The sequence below is a fragment of the Monodelphis domestica genome, chromosome X (genome assembly GCF_027887165.1).
Source record: "Monodelphis domestica isolate mMonDom1 chromosome X, mMonDom1.pri, whole genome shotgun sequence".
NCBI classification, from domain to species: Eukaryota; Metazoa; Chordata; class Mammalia; order Didelphimorphia; family Didelphidae; genus Monodelphis; species Monodelphis domestica.
Genome location: NC_077235.1, coordinates 76,210,667 through 76,233,282, shown reverse-complemented (window position 1 = coordinate 76,233,282; position 22,616 = coordinate 76,210,667). Strand labels below are relative to the sequence as shown.

The 22,616-nt window shown below is 39.4% G+C and overlaps 1 protein-coding gene across 2 annotated transcripts in view; it reads right to left on the bottom strand.

Annotated features, from left to right (window-relative positions):
- LOC103099712 (maestro heat-like repeat family member 5) overlaps positions 1–22,208 on the bottom strand; it is a 182,058-nt gene extending 159,850 nt beyond the window's left edge. For both annotated transcript variants that reach the window (XM_007507037.2, XM_056809800.1), the window contains exons 1-2: positions 22,079–22,208; positions 5,428–5,753 (exon numbers count right to left, since the gene is read on the bottom strand). In XM_007507037.2, the coding sequence (XP_007507099.2) occupies positions 5,428–5,753; positions 22,079–22,089 (337 nt within the window). In that variant the 5' untranslated portion in view covers positions 22,090–22,208. The remainder of the gene's footprint in view (positions 1–5,427; positions 5,754–22,078) is intronic.
- Positions 22,209–22,616: the final 408 nt, after the last annotated feature.

Here is a 22,616-nt window from a genome sequence, read left to right as displayed (position 1 = left end):
TGCCAGAGTGTATAGAAGTAGTAGCTCTAGTGGATATCCCCAGGATGAATTTAAAAGACACTCCAATTGAAAATTCAGACTTGGTGTTATTCAATAATGGTTCTTCATATTTGTGTAATGGAATTAGATGTACAGGTGCTGCAGTTGTCACAGAGTTTGAGACACTGCTCTTTGTAAATTTGAGTAATTAGACCTTTGTCAGAGGTTTTTGTAATGAAAATTGTTTCCCAATTTGTTGCTTCCCTTCTAATTTTGGTTGCATTGATTTTGTTTGTACAAAACCTATTTAATTTGATGTAATCAAAATTATTGGTTTTACATTTTGTGATTTTTTCTAGCTCTTGCTTGGTTTGAAAGTCTTTCCATTCCCAAAGATCTGACATGTATACTATTCTGTGTTCACTAATTTGTTTATAGTTTACTTCTTTATATTCAAGTCATTCACCCATTCTGGGTTTATCTTGGTGTAGGGTGTGAGATGTTGATCCAATCCTAATCTCTCCCATACTGTCTTCTAATTTTCCCAGTAGTTTTTATCAAATAGTTGGTTTTGGTCCACAAAACTGGGATCTTTGGGCTTATCATAAACTGTCTTGCTGAGGTCACTTACCCCAAGTCTGTGATCCTCCTTTCTGTCTCTTAGCCAGTACCAAAGTGTTTTGATGACCACTGCTTTATAGTATAGTTTGAGATCTGGGACTGCAAGTCCTCCTTCCTTTGCATTTTTATTCATGATCTCCCTAGATATCCTTAATCTGTTGTTCTTCCAAATGAACTTTGTTATGTTTTTTTCTAATTCAGTAAAAAAGATTTTTGGTAGTTCAATGGGTATGGCATTAAATAAGTAAATTAATTTGGGTAGGATTGTCATTTTTATTATGTTAGGTCATCCTACCCATGGGCAGTTAATGTTTTTCCAATTTGGGGATCTAGTTTGAATTGTGTGGAAAGTGTTCTGTAGTTGTGTTCATATAGTTCCTGTGTTTGACTCGGCAGGTAGATTCCCAAGTATTTTATATTGTCTATGGTGATTTTAATTTTTAATTTTTATTTTTTTAAAACCCTTACCTTCCATCTTGGAATCAATACTGTGTATTGGTTCCAAGGCAGAAGAGTGGTAAGGGCTAGGCAGTGGGGGTTAAGTGACTTGCCCAGATTCACACAGCTGAGAAATGTCTGAGGCCAGATTTGAAACCAGGACCTCCCATCTCTAGGCCTGGTTCTCAATCCACTGAGCTACCCAGCTGTTCCCTCTAAGGTGATTTTAAATGGAATTTTTCTAATTCTTGCTGCTGAGCTGTGTTGGAAATATATAGAAATGCTGATGACTTATGTGGGTTTATTTTGTATCCTACAACTTTGCTAAAGTTGTTGATTATTTCAACTAGCTTTTTGGTTGATTCTCTAGTAGACCATCATATCATCCACAAAGAGTGATTGCTTGGTCTCCTCATTGCCAATTTAATCCCTTCAATTTCTTTGTCTTCTCTGATTGCTACTGCTAGTGTTTCTAGGACAATGTTATATAATAGAGGTGATATTTGGGCATCCTTGTTTCGCTCCTGATCTTATTGGGAAGGTTTCCAGTTTATCCCCATTGCAGATGATGTTTGCTGATGGTTTTAGATATATACTGTTTATTATTTTTAGGAAAGGCCCTTCTATTCCTATGCTTTCTGTTGTTTTCAATAGGAATGAATGTTGTATTTTGTCAAAGGCTTTTTCTGCATCTATTGAGGTAATCATGTGATTTTTGTCAGTTTGCTTGTTAATATGGTCAATTATGTGGATGGTTTTCTTAATATTGAACCATCCTTGCATTCCTGGTATAAATCCTACCAAGTTGTAATGAATAACCCCTGTGATAACTTGCTAGAGTCTTTTTGCTAGTATCCTATTTAAGATTTTTGCTTCTATGTTCATTAGGGAGATTGGTCTATAGTTTTCTTTCTCTGTTTTTGACCTGCCTGGTTTTGGGATCAGTACCATATTTGTGTTGTAAAATGAATTTGATAGAACTCCTTCTTTGTTTATTCTGTCAAATAGTTTGTATAATATTGGTATTAGTTGTTCTTTGAATGTTTGATAGAATTCATTTGTGAATCCATTCAGTCCTGGGGATTTTTTCTTAGGGAGTTCTTTGATGGCTTGTTCAATTTCTTTTTCTGATATGGGGTTGTTTAGGTATTCTATTTCTTCCTCTGTTAATCTAGGCAATTTATATTTTTGTAAGTATTCATCCATATCACCTAGATTGCCATATTTGTTGCCATATATTTGGGCATAATAATTTTTAATGATTGCCTTAATTTCCTCTTCATTAGAGATGAGGTCTCCCTTTTCATTTTGGGTACTGTCAATTTGATTTTCTTCTTTCCTTTTTTCATTAAATTGGCTAGTACTTTGTCTATTTTATTTGTTTTTTCAAAGTACCAGCTTCTAGTTCTTTGGTTTTCTATTTTATTAATTTCTCCTTTGATTTTTAGGATCTCTAATTTAGTCTTTATCTGAGGATATTTAATTTGTTCACTTTCTAGTTTTTTTAATTTGTATGGCCAATTCATTGACCTCTGCCCTCCCTTATTTGTTAATATATGAACTCAAGGACATAAATTTCTACCTAAGTACTGCTTTGGCTGCATCCCATAGGTTTTGAAAGGATGTCTTATCATTGTAATTTTCTTCAATGAAATTATTGTTTCTATGATTTGTTCTTTATCTAATTTTGGAGAACCGTATTGTTTAATTTCCAATTAATTTTTATTTGCCTCTCCATGTACCCTTACTAATTACTATTTTCATTGCATTGTGATCTGAGAAGGTTGCATTTATTATTTCTGCTCTTTTGCACTTGTTTACCATGTTTTTATGCCCTAGTACATGGTCAGTCTTTGTGGATGTACCATGTGCTGCTGAAAAGAAGGTGTATTCCTTTTTGTCCCTATTTATTTTTCTGATCCAACCATTCTGGAAGGCAATTTGGAACTATGCCCAAAGGACTCTAAAAGACTGTCTGCCTTTGAGCCAGTCATAGCACTGCTGGGTTTGTACCCCAAAGAAATAATAAGGAAAAAGACTTGTACAAGAATATTCATAGCTGCACTCTTTGTGGTGGCAAAAAACTGGAAAATGAGGGGATGCCCTCCAATTGGGGAATGGCTGAACAAATTGTGGTATCTGTTGGTGAGGGAATACTATTGCACTGAAAGGATTAATGAACTGGAGGAATTCCATGTGAACTGGAATGATCTCCAGGAATGGATGCAGAGTGAAGGGCGCAGAACCAGGAGAACATTGTACACAGAGATTGATACACTGTGGCATAATCGAATGTAATGGACTTCTCTACTAGTAGCAATGCAATGATCCAGAACTATTCAGAGGAACATATGAGAAAGAATGCTATCCACATCTAGAGGAAGAACTGTGGGAAAAGAAGCACAGAAGAAAAACAACTGCTTGAACACATCAGTCAGTGGGAAAGTAGACTCTAAAAGATCACCCTAGTGCAAATATTAATATTAAGGAAAAGGGTCTTGATTGATGGCACATGTTAAACCCAATGGAATTGTGCATCAGATATGGGAGGGGGGAGGAGGAGGGGAGGGAAGGAACATGAGTCTTGTAACCATGGAAAATTATTCTAAATAATCTAATTGAATACAATTAAGAAAAATTTTTTTTTAAACTTGCAATGAAGCGGATCACAGGATTAATGGACTAATGAATTAAAAATTTGGATAATGTATCATAACACAAAACAACATAACACATATTCACAAACATTCATAAATATATTTACTACCATGAAGTTGGAGAAGAATTATTTAAGCAAGATGTGATGAAAAGAGGAGGAAAAATCTGAAGTAGTGGTATGTTGCATGCAACAGTAACATAATAGTAACATAACAGTAACACTAACATAACACTATCAAAACAACATAATATAGCAAAAATAATAACAAAATATAAACACAAATACATAAACATGGTTAGGTTACATTGATTCACTATGTGAATGAGTGAAACAATGTATAGTTAGATTACTAACAATGTTATAAGTAGTTATAAATTAGTTACTAACTAAAATTAGGTAGATACTTAATTAATATAGAAATATAACTAGACAGAAGAATTTTATTAAGATAGGGCTTTAGTTAGATAAAGATTAAAATTTAAGATAAATAAGATAAGGTCCTGACATACATTACATAACACAAATAACATATAACATCACATATCACACAAAATTATAAATACACATGTAAATAGTGTGTATAATAGTTAGGATTGTGAAAGTTAATAGTATAGTGTATATATACATATGTGTAACATATATGTAAATATGAAGTATATCTATGTATGTATAGCATGTATGTATATGTTGTGTGTATGTGCTCTGTGTGTATATAAGTGTAAAATTTATGTAAATAGATCACTTATATACCTATTGTTACATGTAGTTTGCATAAGTGAGTTTAATGCTTTGGTTTATTTTCTGTGTAAAATGTATACAATGTTGTGTTTATTGTAATTTTCAAAACTTTTTCTCCAAGTTTGCTCTTATGCATTACAATAGTAGTAGTATGTTTTGTATTAGTTGACAAGAGTAGTATCTGAGTTTAGTGTTTGCATGGAAGTTGTGTTTATCTTTTGCTTTTGATGCTATTTGTTTGTTGTGCTTTTGCATATGTTTGAAATTTGTACTTGTTCACTATTGAATCCCTTTTTTCCTTTCCTTGATAAAATACCTAGAATAGGATAGTATTATATAAGTTAAGATAGTGGAGTGTAGCTAGTTTGTTATTTTGGGTAGAAATAGTGTTTTCAACACAATTTAGGCTTTATGCAAAGAGGGGACTTTAGCAAAGGAAAATAAAACTTATGCAAGGAATGATTGACAGAGCATGAGACTCAGGATTCTCCCAGGGCTGTCAGGATTCTAAACTGTTGAAGAGACAGTTCCCCAACTGCCACACTGAACCTGAAGGGGAAGATCTGATCTCTCCTGGAATCCCCTGGACAGCTAACAAGCAGTCTCTTTTAATTCCACCATACAAGGTTGAGAGGACATATTCATGCACTCTGGTAGACAGAGTGAAACTTGGAGAAACCCTCCTTTCTCTGGGACAATTGAGAACTCAGCGGGATCCCTATACCTGAACCACCAAGGATTCTCTGTGTGTGAGAAATCTGGTTCCCTGTTGGACTTAACCTTAGGAAACATGGGTATTCAGATTAGAGTATTTAGATAGTGGGTTTAATAACTGGGCTAATTGTCAAATGCTAACCTTTTCCCCTCGTTCCCAAACCCTTATCCTTATCGTTAATAAATTCGATATTTATATGTTTATCCCTCTGTATTACTTTCCTTCCCCCCCCCATCCAAATTATATTTACTTATAACACTCTCCATGCAGGGCTCACCTTCACCTGCATTCCTTGCCTCTTCAGTAAAGACCTCTATCTTCTCCAGGCTTGGCTCTACTGAGGATTCCTCAGCATTTTTGAAAAAGATGGGGTAGCAGCATCTAAATTCCAAGCCGAGGAAGTCAGTGTCTTTCGTATTTCCTAAGGACACCACCTTGAGTTCTCCATGGTAAAGGGGAAGGATCTTGCGTGGGCAAAGCTGGGAAAGTCTGGTAAAAGTCTTGCTCTTTGTGGGTAGGGTTAGCCGGCTAAAGATGGGGCTTTCACCATGGGCGGTATCGAAGATGTGCAAAGAGAAGTGTTTAGGGTAAGAGACTGAGGACCTGCAACAATAACAATAATAATTATTATTATTATTATTCACATTTCTAGAGCACTTTCAAGTTTGCAAAGCACTTTTCTCCAAATAACCCTGGGGAGGAGGATTTATGAGTTTCTACTTTACAGATGAAGAAAATGAGGCTTGGGAAGGTGGCTGTTGTTATTAACATTACTATTACAGCATTTACTACCACTACTATCTAGTAAATGTCTGATCTGAAAAAGAGAGGTGTCGGTCATGTATCAAAAGCAAAGGAAAGGGGGCAGCTGTGTGGCTCAGTGGATGGAAAGCCAGACCTGGAGATGAGAGGTCCTAGGTTCAAGTCTCGCTTCAGCCACTTCCTAGCTGTGTGACCCTGGGCAAGTCACTTCACCCCCATTGCCTAGCCATTATCACTCTTCAGCTTTGGAACCAATTACTCAGTATTAATTGGTTTTTTTAAACCCTTACCTTCCATCTTAGAACCAAGTATAGGTTCCAAGACAGAAGGTGGAGAATTTTTTTAAAAAAGGATGGCAGATTCTAACTCATCTTACCTGAATAGGTCCATCACTGTGGACAAGGCTTCAGACTAGATCAGCAGGCGCTGCGGGGTAAGGGGTTCATAAAGAGAGAAAGAGAGACAGAGAGATATAGAGGGGGAGAGGGACACAGAGCGAGAATGAAGAGGGAGGGAGAGAGAGAGAGAGAGAGAAAACAAGAGCGAGAGAGAGAGAGAAGGAGGGAGACAGACAGAGACAGAGAAAGAGAGAGAGGGAGAGAGACAGAGAGAAAATAGAGAAGGAGGGAGAGGGGAAGATAAACCCGAGAAAGGGAGGGAGAGGGAGAGAAAAATAGAAAGAAATAAAGACAAAGAGAGGAGAGAGAGAGACAGATAGGGAGGGAGAGAGAGAAAAAGAGAGACACAGAGAGAGACAGAGAGAGGGGGAAAGGGGGAGAGGGAGACCACCATCAGCACAACCCAACCCCCTTCAGGTGGAGGCAGGCCAAGCCAAGACTTGGGTAAAGTGGGCTGGGGCACAAAGGAGCCCTCAGATTCAAGTCTGTGACTCAGTGTTTATAGACTTCTTGGGAATGAATGTTTGCTCAAGCTCAGATTTCTGTTTGGTTTCTCTACTTTTAATAAAATCTTTCTGTGTAATATTGTGACCTATATGCTTACCAGTGGAAAGTCAAGTTTCCAAGGTGAGGGCTAAGGGAGTGGAAGAAATTCTTCCAAGTAGGCCTGGGCCCTGTGTGTCAGGGGAGAATCTCAGACACAAGGGCTGCCCCCACCCACGTCACCATCATCATCATCATCATCTTCATCATCCCAATCTCTACAGCATTCTCAGCTTTAGGAAGCGTTTTTTTCCCACAATTCCATGAGACAACTGATAGAACTGGTATTCCCCAGTTTCCAGGAAAGGAACCGGGGTCTTAGAGAGGTTAGCACTTATAGGTAGTTTATCATTAAGAACTCATGTGTCTATTGTAAACTGTGGCTTCACAATCAGCTAGTGACTTAGGGAAGGTAGGGGGTCTTGAGGGGATGTTTGCCAATAAGGAAATGGAGATCAGAAGAGGCAAAGGACTTATCCATAATCACCTGACTAGTAAGCCTCAGAGGCAAGACTCAGCCAGGTCTCTTGCCTTGGGCCTGCTGCCCTAGAAGTAATGCCTCTTGCAAACAAATGCCTCCTTATTTGATGAATAAATGTTCTTGAGTAGTTCACATCACCCAGCTCTCAGCTTTTCGGCCACAAAGCATCCGTATACATGTTCTCGTGTGAGCCCCATCCACAAAACAGGCCCACAATCCCTGCCATCCTTGCCATCCCTGCCTCATTAGTCTATGCTGCAGATGGGAGAGGGTCATGGCTAGGGCCATGTTCTGAGGGGTCAGGGAGGTTCAGGACTATTGGCTTAACTGGTGAGCAGAGGGGCCCCTTTCAGCGACAAGGAGGTTCCCCAAGCATGTGCACTCCTCCTCCCCATCTTCCCCACACCCCAGCGGACTGCTGCTCTGCCCCCCCTCAGCCCCCTCCCCAGGGGCCAGGGCATGCATCCCCCCACATGGCCCAAGACCCACTGAGCCCGCACTGGGCCATAAAAATGGCTGTGCGTGTCAGTGTCGACACGCGAGTCAGAGGTTCGCCATCACAGCTCTAACCCATCTCCGGTTCGTGATGATCTAGCTCCACTAAGGCTGCCTGCCTATCACTCAACTTCCGAGCTCCCGCTCCAAAGTAGCTGAACGAGAGATCCCGGGTGAGGGCAGCTCCCCCTCCGCACTTCCAGATAGCAAGAAAGGCAGGGAGTGAACATTAAAAGACCTGAGCAGAAGACAGAAACACACTCAACAACGTGCAAGTGAAGGATTATCACGAGGAGGTGCAGACAACAAGAGAACAAGGCAGCAGCCCCACCAGGTAGAGTGTTGTTGCTACAGTGACCATTCCACCCCACAAAAAGATTGTAGAACAATGGTAGGAATCATCGACCTAGTCTTTGAGGTTCATTAAGGAGATGAAGAAGAAAGAAGAATGGAGAGAGGACTGAAATGAAAGTATGCAATGAAGAATTCACAAAGACAAGCAAGAGAGTTGACTCTTTCGAACAAAGGCTGGCAGAAAAATTAATCATCTGAAAAAGAGATCGGTGGATGTGAATTCCAACCTCAAAAAATGAAGATGGAAGAGAGAATCCTCCTCCTGTCTGCTTTGTGACTTGGGATAGAAAGCTTAAGGAGCCACCTGGGGCGCAGGAACTTGCCCAAGGTCATATAGCTAGTAAGTGTCGGACCTGGGATTTGAACTCAGCTCCCTCCATTCTAAGCCTGTCCATTTGACATGGAAAAAAGAATATCAAAAGCAAACTCAAAGGACCAACAGAAGAGGAGGAATGCTTGAGATCTCTGCAAATTAACCCAATGGTGAATTTCATATTTAAAACATGTATATATTTGGATTTATTCTGGAATCCAGTGTAAAATATTGGTGTAAGCCTTATTTCTGCCAGATTACATCTCAGTTTCCATCAAGTAGAGATTTCTTTTCTAGAAATGGGAAACTTTCCCAAGATTTGATTTTCCTTTATCTGCTCTATTCCATTGATCCACTTTTCTACTGTTAAACCTCACACAAAACGATTTTGATTTCTATTGCTTTCGAATCAAGTTTCGGGTCTAGAAATCACATTTCCCCCTTTATTCCTGCTCCTTTTTCCATGATTTACCCTGGCATTCTAGCTCTTCTGTTCCTCCAAATGAATTTTGTTCCTATTTTATAATTTTAGGTCTACTTACTCAAATCTAGAAGGAGCTAAATTAATTGTACAAAAAAACCAAGCCATTCCCCAATTGATGAATGGGCAAGGGACATGAATAGGCAGTTTTCAGAGAAAGAAATCAAAACCTATTTTATAATTTGATAAAGTATCCATTTGGAAGATGGATTGCTATAACAGTAAAACTGTGAATTTTTTAAAAATTAAACCAATTGACGTTGAAGACAGATCATGGTAAGAAAACTCAAGGAATATTGATCTCCCACAAAACAAATGGTGAACAAAAATACTGAATAATATGCTTCTGGCAATAATTCCAGAAACTGCCCAGGAGATCTGGAAACCGAGAACAAAGATTACATCAATAAAATCCACAGAATGTTGGCTGAGGACTCACAGCTCACCTCGCCCAGAAATGGAGTTTCTGAAATCCAGAGCTTCAACATTAAAGAATTTTTAAAATATTTTTATCTTAATGTTTTTTCCATGGTTACATGATTCATATTGCCTCCCTCCCCTCTTCCCTTCCCCTCCGGAAGCTGACAAGCAATTCCACTGAGCTATACTTGTCTTATCATTCAAAACCTCTTTCCATATTATTCATTTTTGTGACCGAGTAATTAAAGGATCTTGCAAGTAAATAGAATTAGGTCTTTCATATATGAAGGAAAAAACCAGTCCAAACCATGCAAGATAAATTGGCAACTAAAATAAATTTTAAATTGGTATATGATAATCCAAAAAACAAAGGAATTAATTTGTACAGTGAAATCATGTATTCTAAGCCATCAGAATATAATACAGCCTGATAAAGCTAAGGTGAATCATAAAAAAGACGGCTTCAGTTGGAGCGAGACATTTTAATTTCCCAACCCTCCAGCCCCCCAATCAACTTGATGAAATTCCAAGGAGCTGCTCTTTCTGCCAAAGAAAGGTCTATGTCGGGTCTGCATCAACGAAACTGGAGGGGTCACCCTGGAAGCTCTCAATGCTCTAAGGGATGCTTTGTGATAATGGCTTGCTTAGAAGGTGCTGGCCCGCGCTGCCAGAGGGAGTCAATCACAAGTTGAGTCCCTGTCTCAGGGACGCTTTGCCTTCTTTGTGTCATAGACCCTCTGTCTAGTGGCCAAACCGGCAAAGCCTATGGACCCCTTTCTCAGAATTGTGTTTTTCAATGCACAAAAGAAAATCTATAGGATTACAAAGGAACCCAATGACACTGAAATAGTTCTCAAGATAACCAAAATCCTTACATTCTGTCTTACAATCAATACTAAGTATCGGTGCAGAAGAGTAGTACGGCTTTTAGGCCTGCATACCAAACCTGTTTGTACAAAAATATTTATAGCTGCGATTTCTGTGGTGGCAAAGAATTGGAAACTAAAAGGATCAGTTGGGGAATGGCTGAACAAATCGTGGCATATGATGGCGATGGAATACTATTGTGTGATAAGGAATGATGAACAGAGTGATTTCTGAAAGAGCTGGAAAGACCTCCATGAACTGATGCAGAGTGAAATAGGCAGAACCAGGAAAACACTGGACACGACCAAATGTGATAGACTTAGCTATTAACAGCAATACAATACAATTCCAGACAATTCTGAGAGACCCACGACAAAGAATGCCGTCCATCCCCAGAGAAAGAACTGGTGGAGTAGAAATGTAGACGAGAACATAGGATCTATCACTTGTTTATCTGCGCATATGATTTGGAGTTTGGGTTTTATAAGATTATTCATTTAACAAAAATGAATAATGTGGAAATGGGTTTTACCCAGACTGAATTGCTTGTCAACTCCATGAGGGGGGAGAGAAGAAGAGAGGAAGACTACCTGAATCATATAACTTTGAAAAACTTTTTTGGAAATTTGTTATTAAAAAATACAATCAAGATGAAACAACAAAAAAAGAAGAGTGGTTAAAGGCTTAGGCAATTGGGGTTAAGTGATTTACTCAGGGTCACACAGCTAAGCAGTATCTGAGATCAAAATCTCCCATCTCCAAGCCCGATGCTCTATATACTGATAGTTGCCCCTCAAAATACTTCTTTTTGAAGTCTGAGGCACACCATGTTTCACTTTATTTCTTCACTTTTCTCTTATTTATTTAACTTTTTCACAAAATGACTAATAGTTTTACAATACATGTAAAATCTATATCAGGGGGGTAGCTGGGTAGCTCAGTCACTTGAGAGCCAGGCCAAGAGATGGGAGGTTCTGGGTTCAAATCTGTCCTCAGACACTTCCTAGCTGGGTGACCCTGGGCAAGTCACTTGACCCCCATTGCCTAGCCCTTACTGATCTTCTGCCTTGGAACCAATACACAGTATTGATTCCAAGATAGAAGGTGAGGGTTTAAAAAATCTATATCAGATTGCTTACTTTCCCAGGGAAGGGGGGGCTGGAAATTTCACTTAAATTTTTCAAAATACTTTTTAAAACATGGTTAAGAACTCCTGCCTTATCCTATGCTGAGATGTCTTAAAATTCTGTGCTAGATGCCACCATAGAGACAACTATGTTCTGTGACCTTCTGATTATGGAATGTTCAGGAAATCATAAGACATGGAGACATTTGCTTGCCAAAGAAGTCTGCCAGTATCATGGAATATGTCTTGGACAAAGCCCAAATAGAAGAGGGCTTCTCTATAGTTGTGAGATCCTCCAGATGTTCCTGTTTGTGGCTGAGCATCCTGCTCACAGGATTATGGTCCCAAATTCTAGGTAGTTTCTTGGTTAGAGTCACAACCATCCAAAAGCATTTGATAATCCACTGAGGAAAATCCGAGCAGTTAAAAATACATATTGACTCACTGAGATTGTTCATTAGTCCATATCTTAGATAGGCATCATAGATGGACAATAAACTGAGACCAGAACTGGAGAGCAGTGGGATGGCATTGGAAAGTTGTATAGCACCTTCAGGGAGTCCAGACTGGTTTTTTTCAATCCTTGCCTTCCATCTCAGAATCACCTCTGTTTTGGTTGTAAGGCAGAAGAGGGGTAAGGTGTAGGCTAGTGATGATGAACCTTTTAGAGACTGGGTGCCCAAACTACAACCCTCGCTGTGTGTGAGCCCCTCCCTCACCCTAGACAAGGGAGGAAGGAAATGCTCCCATTGGGCTGCTGGGCAGAGGTACAGATCATGTGAGAAATGTCCTCAGGTGTGGTGGAGAGGGGAAAGGGAGCAGTCCCTAGGTGCAACAGTTTCACCAACACAGGTCTAGGCAATGGGGATTAGACACTTGCCCAGGGTTGTACAGCTGTAGCACAGTTTTACTAAGTCTGGCCTCTCTTCAAGAAGTATTTAAAAGGAGGGGCAACAGGGTAGCTCAGTGGATAGAGAGCCAGACCTGGAAACAGGAGGTCCTGGATTCAAATCTGGCCTCAGATACTTCCTAGCTGTATGACCTTATCAAGTAGATCAGATTTGTAAAGGACTCAGCACAGTGCCTGCCACACCATCGGTCTTCTATAAATGTTGATTTCCTTCCCTTCCCCCTACTTTGGGGGATAGAGGATGCTAAAACATGGATAAATACCCCATAGGAGTGGGTGAGGATGAGTGGTAGGCCACAGTGCTGTAGGACCCTTATCCATCAAAGTACAGAGCTCTCTAGAACACAACACACAACCCATTCCTCTACTCCCAGTATTTAGACATTGGCTCCACCATTGACAGCCCCGCCCTCCCACCCAAATTGGAGTATTAGCAGAATGGTCAGGTTTAAGCAATGGGGGTTAAGTGACTTGCCCAGGGTCACACAGCTAGGAAGAGTATAAGGTCACATTTGAACTCAAGACCTCCTAATAAATGCTTGTTAGTTTATCGTTTGAAGTATCTTCAACATAACAGGGGAAGCATTCCCTGAAGCTTAAAGAAGTATATAAATGTGAGTTACTATTACTATATTTAGCAACTCCCTCTCTCAATACAGAATTTAGGTTCCTTCTGTTTCTTACCTGGAGCCCCTCCCATCTCCACTACTTGGATTCTCCTTATCTCATGCACTAACCCTCCTCTCGTCTAAACCGGAACCCTTTGTCTCTAGAACCAAACTCCCTCACTACTGGAACTCCATACCCCGTTTTTCAGATCTTAGTTCCCTCAACTCTAATAACTGGCCACTATCTCTCTAGACTTCTGACCCTCCCAAACCTTCAGCTTCACTTCACTCTTCGTGTATTGAGCCCAAACTCCCATTTCTGGAGTATTCGACTGCTCATACTGGCACAATTTAGATTCCCCTCTCAAGAGCCAATTAGTCCCCCTACATATCTAGAACTTCATCTCATCTTATTTCTACACTAGAACTGCCAACTCTAATGCTTGGCATCTATCCTGATAGGTACCCTTTCATCTCTAGCACTTAAGCCCTGTTGCCATAACTTAGATTCCTTCTTTTCTTGTACTAGCCACCCACCCTCTAAGAAGTAACTCTGCCATCTCTCGAACTGAATCCCCCATACTACTTCTTTGACTTTGGGACAGTTCCATCCCCTCCCTGGGCTACTGTAAAATGAAGGGGTTGTACTATATGGCCTCTGAGGTCCCTCCCAGCTCTAGCTCTAAGACCCTGTGACTCCAAGGAAGATGTAGACTTTTTGTAAAAGGCCATTGGATTGGATGACTATGAGATTATCCATTGATCAGGCTGTGACACATGTGTAGCACTTGCTTCTCACATATTAGTTCTCCATAACACTGCGATTGTGTGGTTACACAGCTAGTTAGTGTCAGAAGTGGGATCTGAAGGCACGTCTTCCTGACTCCAAGTCCGGTCCTCTATCTACTATACACAATGATGTCAAACTCAAGTAGAAAGCACATCTATGGGTGCACATTGACTTAGAAGACCTCAAGAGAGGTGGAGTCAAGATGGTGGCATAGAAGCAGCAAAAGTTCAGACCTCTGAAAACTCTTCCTTACCGATCACAAACTGAATGCTCCTAGGGGACTGAAAATCAAACCTAACAACAAGACAGAGCCAAGGAACCCTCCTGCTGGACTCAATCCAAAAGGTACACCCCCCAAAAGCCAGAATTTGAGAACACTCGGGTTTAAGGGGAAGGCAGAAGGAAGGTCCCAGGACACCTCTCCCCCACCTACAGCCCTAAGCCTCCAGCTGCAGCTGAAAACTCTAGACAGGCAAAGGTGCTTGTCTGGAGAGTTTACATTGCGGGCAGGGCTGTGCCAGGCTCAGAGCACTGAACACAGGCTGTGGGGAAGGAGCTGGAGAGGGAGCGCAGAGCAGGCAGCCTGATCAGAGTGGAGGAGACCCTCCATATTGCTCCAGCCTTCCAGGAGGTTTTGGCCTCAGAGCACATCCAGCCCAACCCAGCTGAACTTAATTCCATCAAAAGTCTTCAGAGGTCAGGGAAGCTCAAAGCCCAATCCCCTCTCCCACAGACTGCACAGAGAGATCTTCTGTCAAAGCTCCAAGATGGGAGACTGACAGAAAACCCCAAAACCAAAAAAAAAGAGAGAGAGGAGCAAGAACACAGATATATACGGGGAGTAAAGAAGAGGTAAATATGAGCTAACAACAGAAAAAGAAGAAAGAAATTACAATAGACAGCTTCTATTCAGGCAACGAACAAAGAGCAAACGGAACAAAGGAGGAGGGATCAGTAAATGATAAATCAGAAATCCCAGCAAATTGGATACAGGCTTTGGAAGAACTCAAAATGAAATTCAAAACACAATTAAGAGAGGTTGAAGACAATTGACAAAAGAACTTAAAAACTAAAATAAGTCATCTGGAAACAGAAAATAGTGTCATGAAAGCCAAAATCAACCAGCTTGAAAATGAGGCAAAGGAGATGAGAGATGAGGCAAAAAGGATGAAAGATGACCTCCAAAGAAAATCAGACCAGAAGGAGAAGGATGATCAAAAAGCCAGGGATGAAATCCAGGCTTTAAGAACCAGAATACAACAACTAGAATTAAGTAACCTCATAAGGCAGCAGAACACTATAAAACAAAATCAAAAGAATGAAAAAATTGAAGAAAATATGAAGCATCTCATTCACAAAACAGAGGATTTAGAAAATCGTTTGAGCAGAGACAATTTAAGAATCATTGGTCTACCAGAAGATCATGACAAAAGAAAAAGCCTGGACATAATACTACAGGAAATTATTCAAGAAAACTGCCCCAATATTCTAGAACAAGAGGGAAAAGTGGAGATTGAAAGAATCCACAGATCACCTCCTGTACTTAATCCCCAACTGACAACACCCAGGAATGTTATAGCCAAATTCAAGAACTATCAGACCAAAGAAAAGATATTACAAGCTGCCAAGAAGAAGTCATTCAGATATCATGGAACCACAGTGAGGATAACACAGGATCTAGCTACATCTACACTGAAGGACCAAAAAGCATGGAATGATATTCCAGAAAGCAAGGGAACTAGGTTTACAACCAAGAATAAACTCCCCAGCAAAACTGATTATATTCTTAGAGGGGAAAGTATGGTAATTCAACAAAATAGAAGATTTCCAAGCATTTGTAAAGAAAAGACCAGACCTGAACAGAAAATTTGATGTCCAAGCACAGAACTGAAGAGAATCATCAAAAGGTAATTTAAAAAGAGGGAAAAAAGAAAAACAAAACAAAATTACAACAAACAAAACACAAATAAAATAACAACAAAAAACCCCAAAAACCCTTTTTTAAAAGAGACTCAATAAGTTAAAATGATATGTATCCCTATAAGAAAAGAGGTCATTGGAAATGCTTAAAAACTGTTGTTATCACCTGGGCAGATAGAAGAATTACACTTAGAGGGAATAGTGACAAACTGTATAGGATGAAATAACAAGACATCAATAGGTATAGATATAGATATATAGATATAGATATAGATATGTATGCATGAATACATATACATATATATATATATAACTAGAGATAAAAAAGAAGTTAATACTAAAAGAAAAGAGAAAAGAAAGAAAAGGGGGTAAATTTATATGTCACAAAAGCTCATGGCGGGAGTGGGGAGAACATCAATAAACTAGAAGGGTAAAGAGGTTGGAGATAAGAAATACTCAACTCTTACATGCATTAAAATTGACCCAAAGAGGGAAGAACAATCCAATACACTGGGGCAGAGAACAGATTCGTGCCCTTTAGGGGAATAGAAGGGTAACAAATGGACTGGTGGGGAGGGAAGCAGTATAAGGAAGGGAGAGCATGGGGGTAGTTTTAAAAAAACTGCAAAGAAAATAAGGGGGAAATAAGAAGTTGGGGGGGTAGAAAGGGAAGTAAAATAAGGGTGGGAACTAGGGGGACTGATTAAAAACAAACATTGATGTAGAAGGAAATAGTGAAAGAAGAAAAGGCAGGACTAGGAGTAGAAATCAAAATGCTGGGAAATACACACCTGGTAATCATAACTCTGAATGTGAATGTAATGAACTCACCCATAAAATGCAAACGAATAGCAGACTGGATTAGAATCCAAAACCCTACCATATATTGTCTACAAGAAACACACATGAGAAAGGTAGATACACATAGGGTGAAAGTAAGAGGATGGAGCCAAATCTATTGGGCATCAACTGAGAAAAATAAGGCAGGAGTCGCACTTATGATATCTGGCAAAGACAAAGTAAATATAAATCTAGTTAAAAGAGATCGGGAAGGTAATTACATCCTGATAAAAGGCAGTATAGACAATGAGGAAATATCAGTACTCAACATGTATGCACCAAATGGCATAGCATCCAAATTTCTAAAGGAGAAACTAGTGGTGCTCAAGGATGAAATAGATAGAAAAACTATACTAGTGGGAGACCTGAACCTTCATCTATCAGATCCAGATAAATCAAACCAAAAAAAAATAAGAAAGAGGTAAGAGAAGTGAATGAATTCTTAGAAAAAATAGAGCTAGTAGATATTTGGAGAAAAATATATAGGGACAAAAAAGGAATACACCTTCTTTTCAGCAGCACATGGTGCATTCACAAAAATTGACTATGTATTAGGGCATAAAAACATTGCAAACAAGTGCAAAAGAGCAGAAATAATAAATGCAACATTCTCAGATCACAATGCAATGAAAATAATAATTAGTAAGGGTACATGGAGAGGTAAATGAAAAATTAATTGGAAATTAAACAATACGATTCTCCAAAACCATTTAGTCAAAGAAAAAATCAGAGAAACAATTAATAATTTCATTGAAGAAAATGACAATGACGAGACATTCTTTCAAAACCTATGGGATGCAGCCAAAACAGTACTCAGGTAGAAATTTATGTCCTTGAATTCATATATTAACACATTAGGGAGGGCAGAGGTCAATGAATTGGGCATACAAATTAAAAAACTAGAAAGTGAACAAATTAAAAATCCTCAGATGAAGACTAAATTAGAGATCCAAAAAATCAAAGGAGACATTACTAAAATTGAAAGTCAAAGAACTATTGATTTAATAAATAAGACTAGAAGCTGGTACTTTGAAAAAACAAATAAAATAGACAAAGTACTGGTCAGTCTAATTAAAAAAAGGAAAGAAGCAAACCAAATTGACAGTATCCAAGATGAAAAGGGAGACCTCATCTCTAATGAAGAGGAAATTAAGGCAATCATTAAAAATTATTATGCCCAAATATATGGCAACAAATATGGCAATCTAGGTGATATGGATGAATACTTACAAAAATATCAATTGCCTAGACTAACAGTAGAAGAAGTAGGTTACCTAAACAACCCTATATCAGAAAAAGAAATTGAACAAGCCATCAAAGAACTCCCTAAGAAAAAATCCCCAGGTCCAGATGGATTCACAAATGAATTCTATCAGACATTCAAAGAACAACGAATACCAATATATACAAACTATTTGACAGAATAAACAAAGAAGGAGTTCTATCAAATTCATTTTATGACACAAATATGGTACTGATCCCCAAACCAGGCAGATCAAAAACAGAAAAAGAAAACTCTAGACCAATTACCCTAATGAATAGAGATGCAAAAATCTTAAATAGGATACTAGCAAAAAGACTCCAGCAAGTTATCACAAGGGTTATTCACTATGACCAGGTAGGATTCATACCAGGAATGAAAGGATGGTTCAATATTAGGAAAACCATCCACATAATTGACCATATTAACAAGCAAACTGACAAAAATTACATGATTACCTCAATAGATGCAGAAAAAGCCTTTGACAAAATACAACACTCATTCCTATTGAAAACAATAGAAAGCATAGGAATAGAAGGGCCTTTCCTAAAAATAATAAACAGTATATATCTAAAACCATCAGCACACATCATCTGCAATGGGGATAAACTAGATGCATTCCCAATAAGATCAGGAGCGAAACAAGGATGCGCATTATCACCTCTATTGTTTAACATTGTCCTAGAAACACTAGCAGTAACAATTAAAGAAGAAAAATAAATTGAAGGGATTAAAATTGGCAATGAGGAGACCAAGCTATCACTCTTTGCGGATGATATGATGGTCTACTTAAAGAATCCTAGAGAATCAACAAAAAAGCTAGTTGAAATAATCAACAACTTTAGCAAAGTTGTAGGATACAAAATAAACCTATATAAGTCATCAGCATTTCTATATACCTCCAACCCATTTCAGCAGTAAGAATTAGAAAGAGAAATTCCATTTAAAATAACCCTAGACAATATAAAATACATAGGAATCTATCTGCTGAGACAAATACCGGAACTATATGAACACAACTACCAAACACTCTCCACACAATTAAAACTAGATCTAAACAATTGGAAAAACACTGATTGCTCATAGGTAGGATGAGCTAACATAATAAAAATGACAATCCTACCCAAATTAATTTACTTATTTAGTGCCATACCCATTGATCTACCAAAAAACCTTTTTACTGAATTAGAAAAAACCATAAGAAAGTTTATTTGGAAGAACAAAAGATCAAGGATATCCAGGGAAATCATGAAAAAAATGCAAAGGAAGGAGGACTTGCATATCTCAAACTATACTATAAAGCAGTCATCATCAAAACAATTTGGTACTGGCTAAGAGACAGAAAAGAGGATCAGTGGAATAGACTTGGGGTGAATGACCTCAGCAACACAGTCTATGCTAAGCCCAAAGATCCCAGGTTTGGGGAATAAAACCCACTGTTTGATAAAAACTGCTGGGAAAATTGGAAGACAGTATGGGAGAAATTAGGTTTGGATCAGTATCTCACATGCTACACCAGGATAAACTCAGAATGGGTGAATGACCTGATTATAAAGAAGGAAACTATAAGCAAATTAGGCAAACACAGAATAGTATACTTGTCAGATCTATGGGAAAGGAAAGACTTTCAAACCAAGCAAGAGCTAGAAAAAAATCAAGAAACATAAAATCAATAATTTTGATTAATCATATTATAAGTTCTTGTACAAACAAAACTAATGCATCCAAAATTAGAAGGGAAACAACAAATTAGGAAAAAATCTTCATTACAAAAACCTCTGACAAAGGTCTAATTACTCAAATTTATAAAGAGCTAAACCAGTTGTACAAAAAATCAGGCCATTCTCCAATTGATCCAATTGGACAAGGGACATGAATAGGCAATTTTCATTTAAAAAATCAAAACTATTAAAAAACACATGAAAAAGTGTTCTAAATCTCTTATAATGAGAGAAATACAAATCAAAACAACTCTGAGGTATCACCTCACACCTAGCAGATTGGGTAACATGACAACAAAGGAAACTAATGAATGCTGGAGGGGATGTGGCAAAGTTGGGACATTAATTCATTGCTGGTGGAGTTTTGAATTGAACCAACCATTCTGGAGGACAATTTGGAACTATGACCAAAGGGTGCTAAAAGACTATCTGCCCTTTGATTCAGCCATAGCACTGCTGGGATTGTACCCCAAAGAGATAATAAGGAAAAAGACCTGTACAAGACTATTCATAGCTGCACTCTTTGTGGTGGCAAAAGATTGGAAAATGAGGGGATGCCCTTCAATTGGAGAATGGCTGAACAAATTGTGGTATATGTTGGTCATGGAATAGTATTGGGCTCAAAGGAAAAACAAAGTGGAGGAACTCCATGGAGACTGGAACAACCTTCAGGAATTGATGCAGAGCGAAAGGAGCAGAACCAGGAGAACATTGTACACAGAGGCTGATACACTGTGGCACAATCAAATGTAATGAACTTCTCCATTAGTGGCAATGCAGTGATCCTGAGCAACTTGGAGGAATCTATGAGAAAAACCACTATCCACATCCAGAGGAAACACTGTGGGAGTGAGAACACCAAAGAAAACAACTGCTTGAATACATGGGTCGAAGGGATATGGTTGGGGATGTAGACTGTAAATGAACATCCTATTGCAAATATCAACAACATGGAAATAAGTTCTGATCATGGACACAATGAATACCCAATGAAATTGCGCATCGGCTGCAGGAAGGGTGGGTGGAGGGGAGGGAGGGAAATAAAGTGAGTATTGTAACCATAAAAATAAATGAATAAATAAAAATTTTAAAAAAGACCTCGAATCTATATTGTTGTATTTTTATTAGTTTTGTTAAACACTTCCCAATTGCATTTTAATTTAGTTTAGGCCTAAGTTTGGTACTTTTGTCCCATCCTTACTGCCTCAACTGCTGCTTGGTTCTTCCAGGTCTGAAATGCGCCAAACAGAAGCATGTTGGCGCCTACCATTTGAGACCAAGGACCAAGTGCCTATATCCCCTAACATCTTTCAAGAAATTTGGCTTTAGATTCATTAAAAGAGACACAGCGATAGAGACAAAGGGGGGAGGGAGGGAGAGGGAGAGACAGAGACAGAGAGGGAGAGAGAGACACACACAGAGGAAGAGACACAGAGAGAGAGAGTGGGAGAGAGAGATGGGGAAAAGAAAGACACAGAGACAGAGAAACAAGATCATTGGTAACCATCGATGAAGCAGTTTTGGCCCAGTAGATAAGGCAGAAACCAAATTTACAAAAGATTGAGGAAAATAGCTGGTTGTGGTCATACATCTAGTTAGTGTCCAGTCCAATGTTTCCTAGCCTGCCTCAGGGTGGGTATAGGAAATGCTTTCATTTGAGGAATGTAGGAGCCAGTAGAAAGCGGAGCAGGTCCACCAAGTGGGTACTAGCATATCTTTTTCAGTGGGTGGCCATGGCCACCCCAGCAACATTCTCCAAAAGGTGTACGCTGAATGGGAAAATAAACATCTTCCCTTTGCTCTCTGGTCTCCAGAAGCACTGTCCTATCAAAGCAATTCCCAACAATTCCCAATCCCAACTTATTCCCCTTAACAGACTTCCTGATTATGGGCCATGGGGCAACATGAAGGAATGATTGGAGGGTTGGAAAGGAGACCCTATGTAGAAAGGTAAAAGGAGTTGTGATTAGTCAGGACAAAAGAAGACTCAGTTAGTGACTCAACAACGGTCTTAAGTGGGTAGTGGAAAGAGAGCCAGGTTGGGAACCAAGAGACCAAGGATCTAGCCTGGGTTCTACCACCACCTTTCTGTGTGACCTTGGTCAAGTCATTTTCCCTTTCTGGATCTTACTTTGGACTAGATGATCTCTAAGGTTCCTTCCAGATCTCTAACACTATAACTTTCTGGGACCCAGATAAGCAACACTCTATTAAAAGAAACAAAAGCTTTTGAACCAGCGTAACCAGAATAAGAAGGAAAGCTGTTTACTGCCCCCCACTCCCATCATTCCATCAAACATCTCTAATAAATATCAAAGACATATATACAAGGCCACATAAATAAGGTGATCTCTTTTCTAGTCGAGACCAGAGGAAAAGGAGATGAGTTCCTACTGAGGCAGGACAGATTGAGTTTTGAGGATTGTTGGCTAGATGAAGAAAGGGTGGGGTTGGACTCTCTTCCCATAGGTGGCTTGAAGAAGACCCCAGATTCCCACTTAGGTCTAGATTTGGTACTCCTCATGGGAGGCAGTAGATCCAACTAGAAGGCTTTAGGAGCCCCTGTCGGACTTGAAGGCTCTACATAGCCTTCTTAGCCTGAACCCCTTCAGTACAAAGAGCAAGACGTTAGAGTTACCTGTGAGCCATCTGGAGCAGTTCCACACTTGAATATCTTAAAATGAAGGGAGACTAAGGGCCTCTAGCAGTTGCCTCTTCTGCCTACTAGTCACCCCAGATGTGCTGGTTCTTCCCTCTAGTTTGGAAATTCTTTGGTGGGTTCTGATTCTGACATCACAAGCGATGTCATAAACTCTCTCTAAACACACCGTAACCCAGAAACCAGAAGAGCAGCCCATTGGCAGGATTTGTCAATAGAAGCTTCCGGAGACCTCAGGGCTTAGGCCCTTCTCTGGCAAGATTTCCTCTGTGGTTCTAGGGAAGGGGGACAGGAAAGGTCCAACAAAGGTGGACGCATGGCCATTTCTGAGCTTGAATCAAAATACCTTCAAGGCCCAGAATGAAAGACTGAATTTAAAAGGGAGAAGGGCCCATGGGCCACAATGCCAGAGGTGGGAGGGGCTTTAGAGATTGTCCTGCTCAGCCTGGAGGCTTCTCCAGGCTGAGCAGATGAGTCCTAGGAGGAACTTTAAAAGAGAGAATATTAGAGCCAGGAG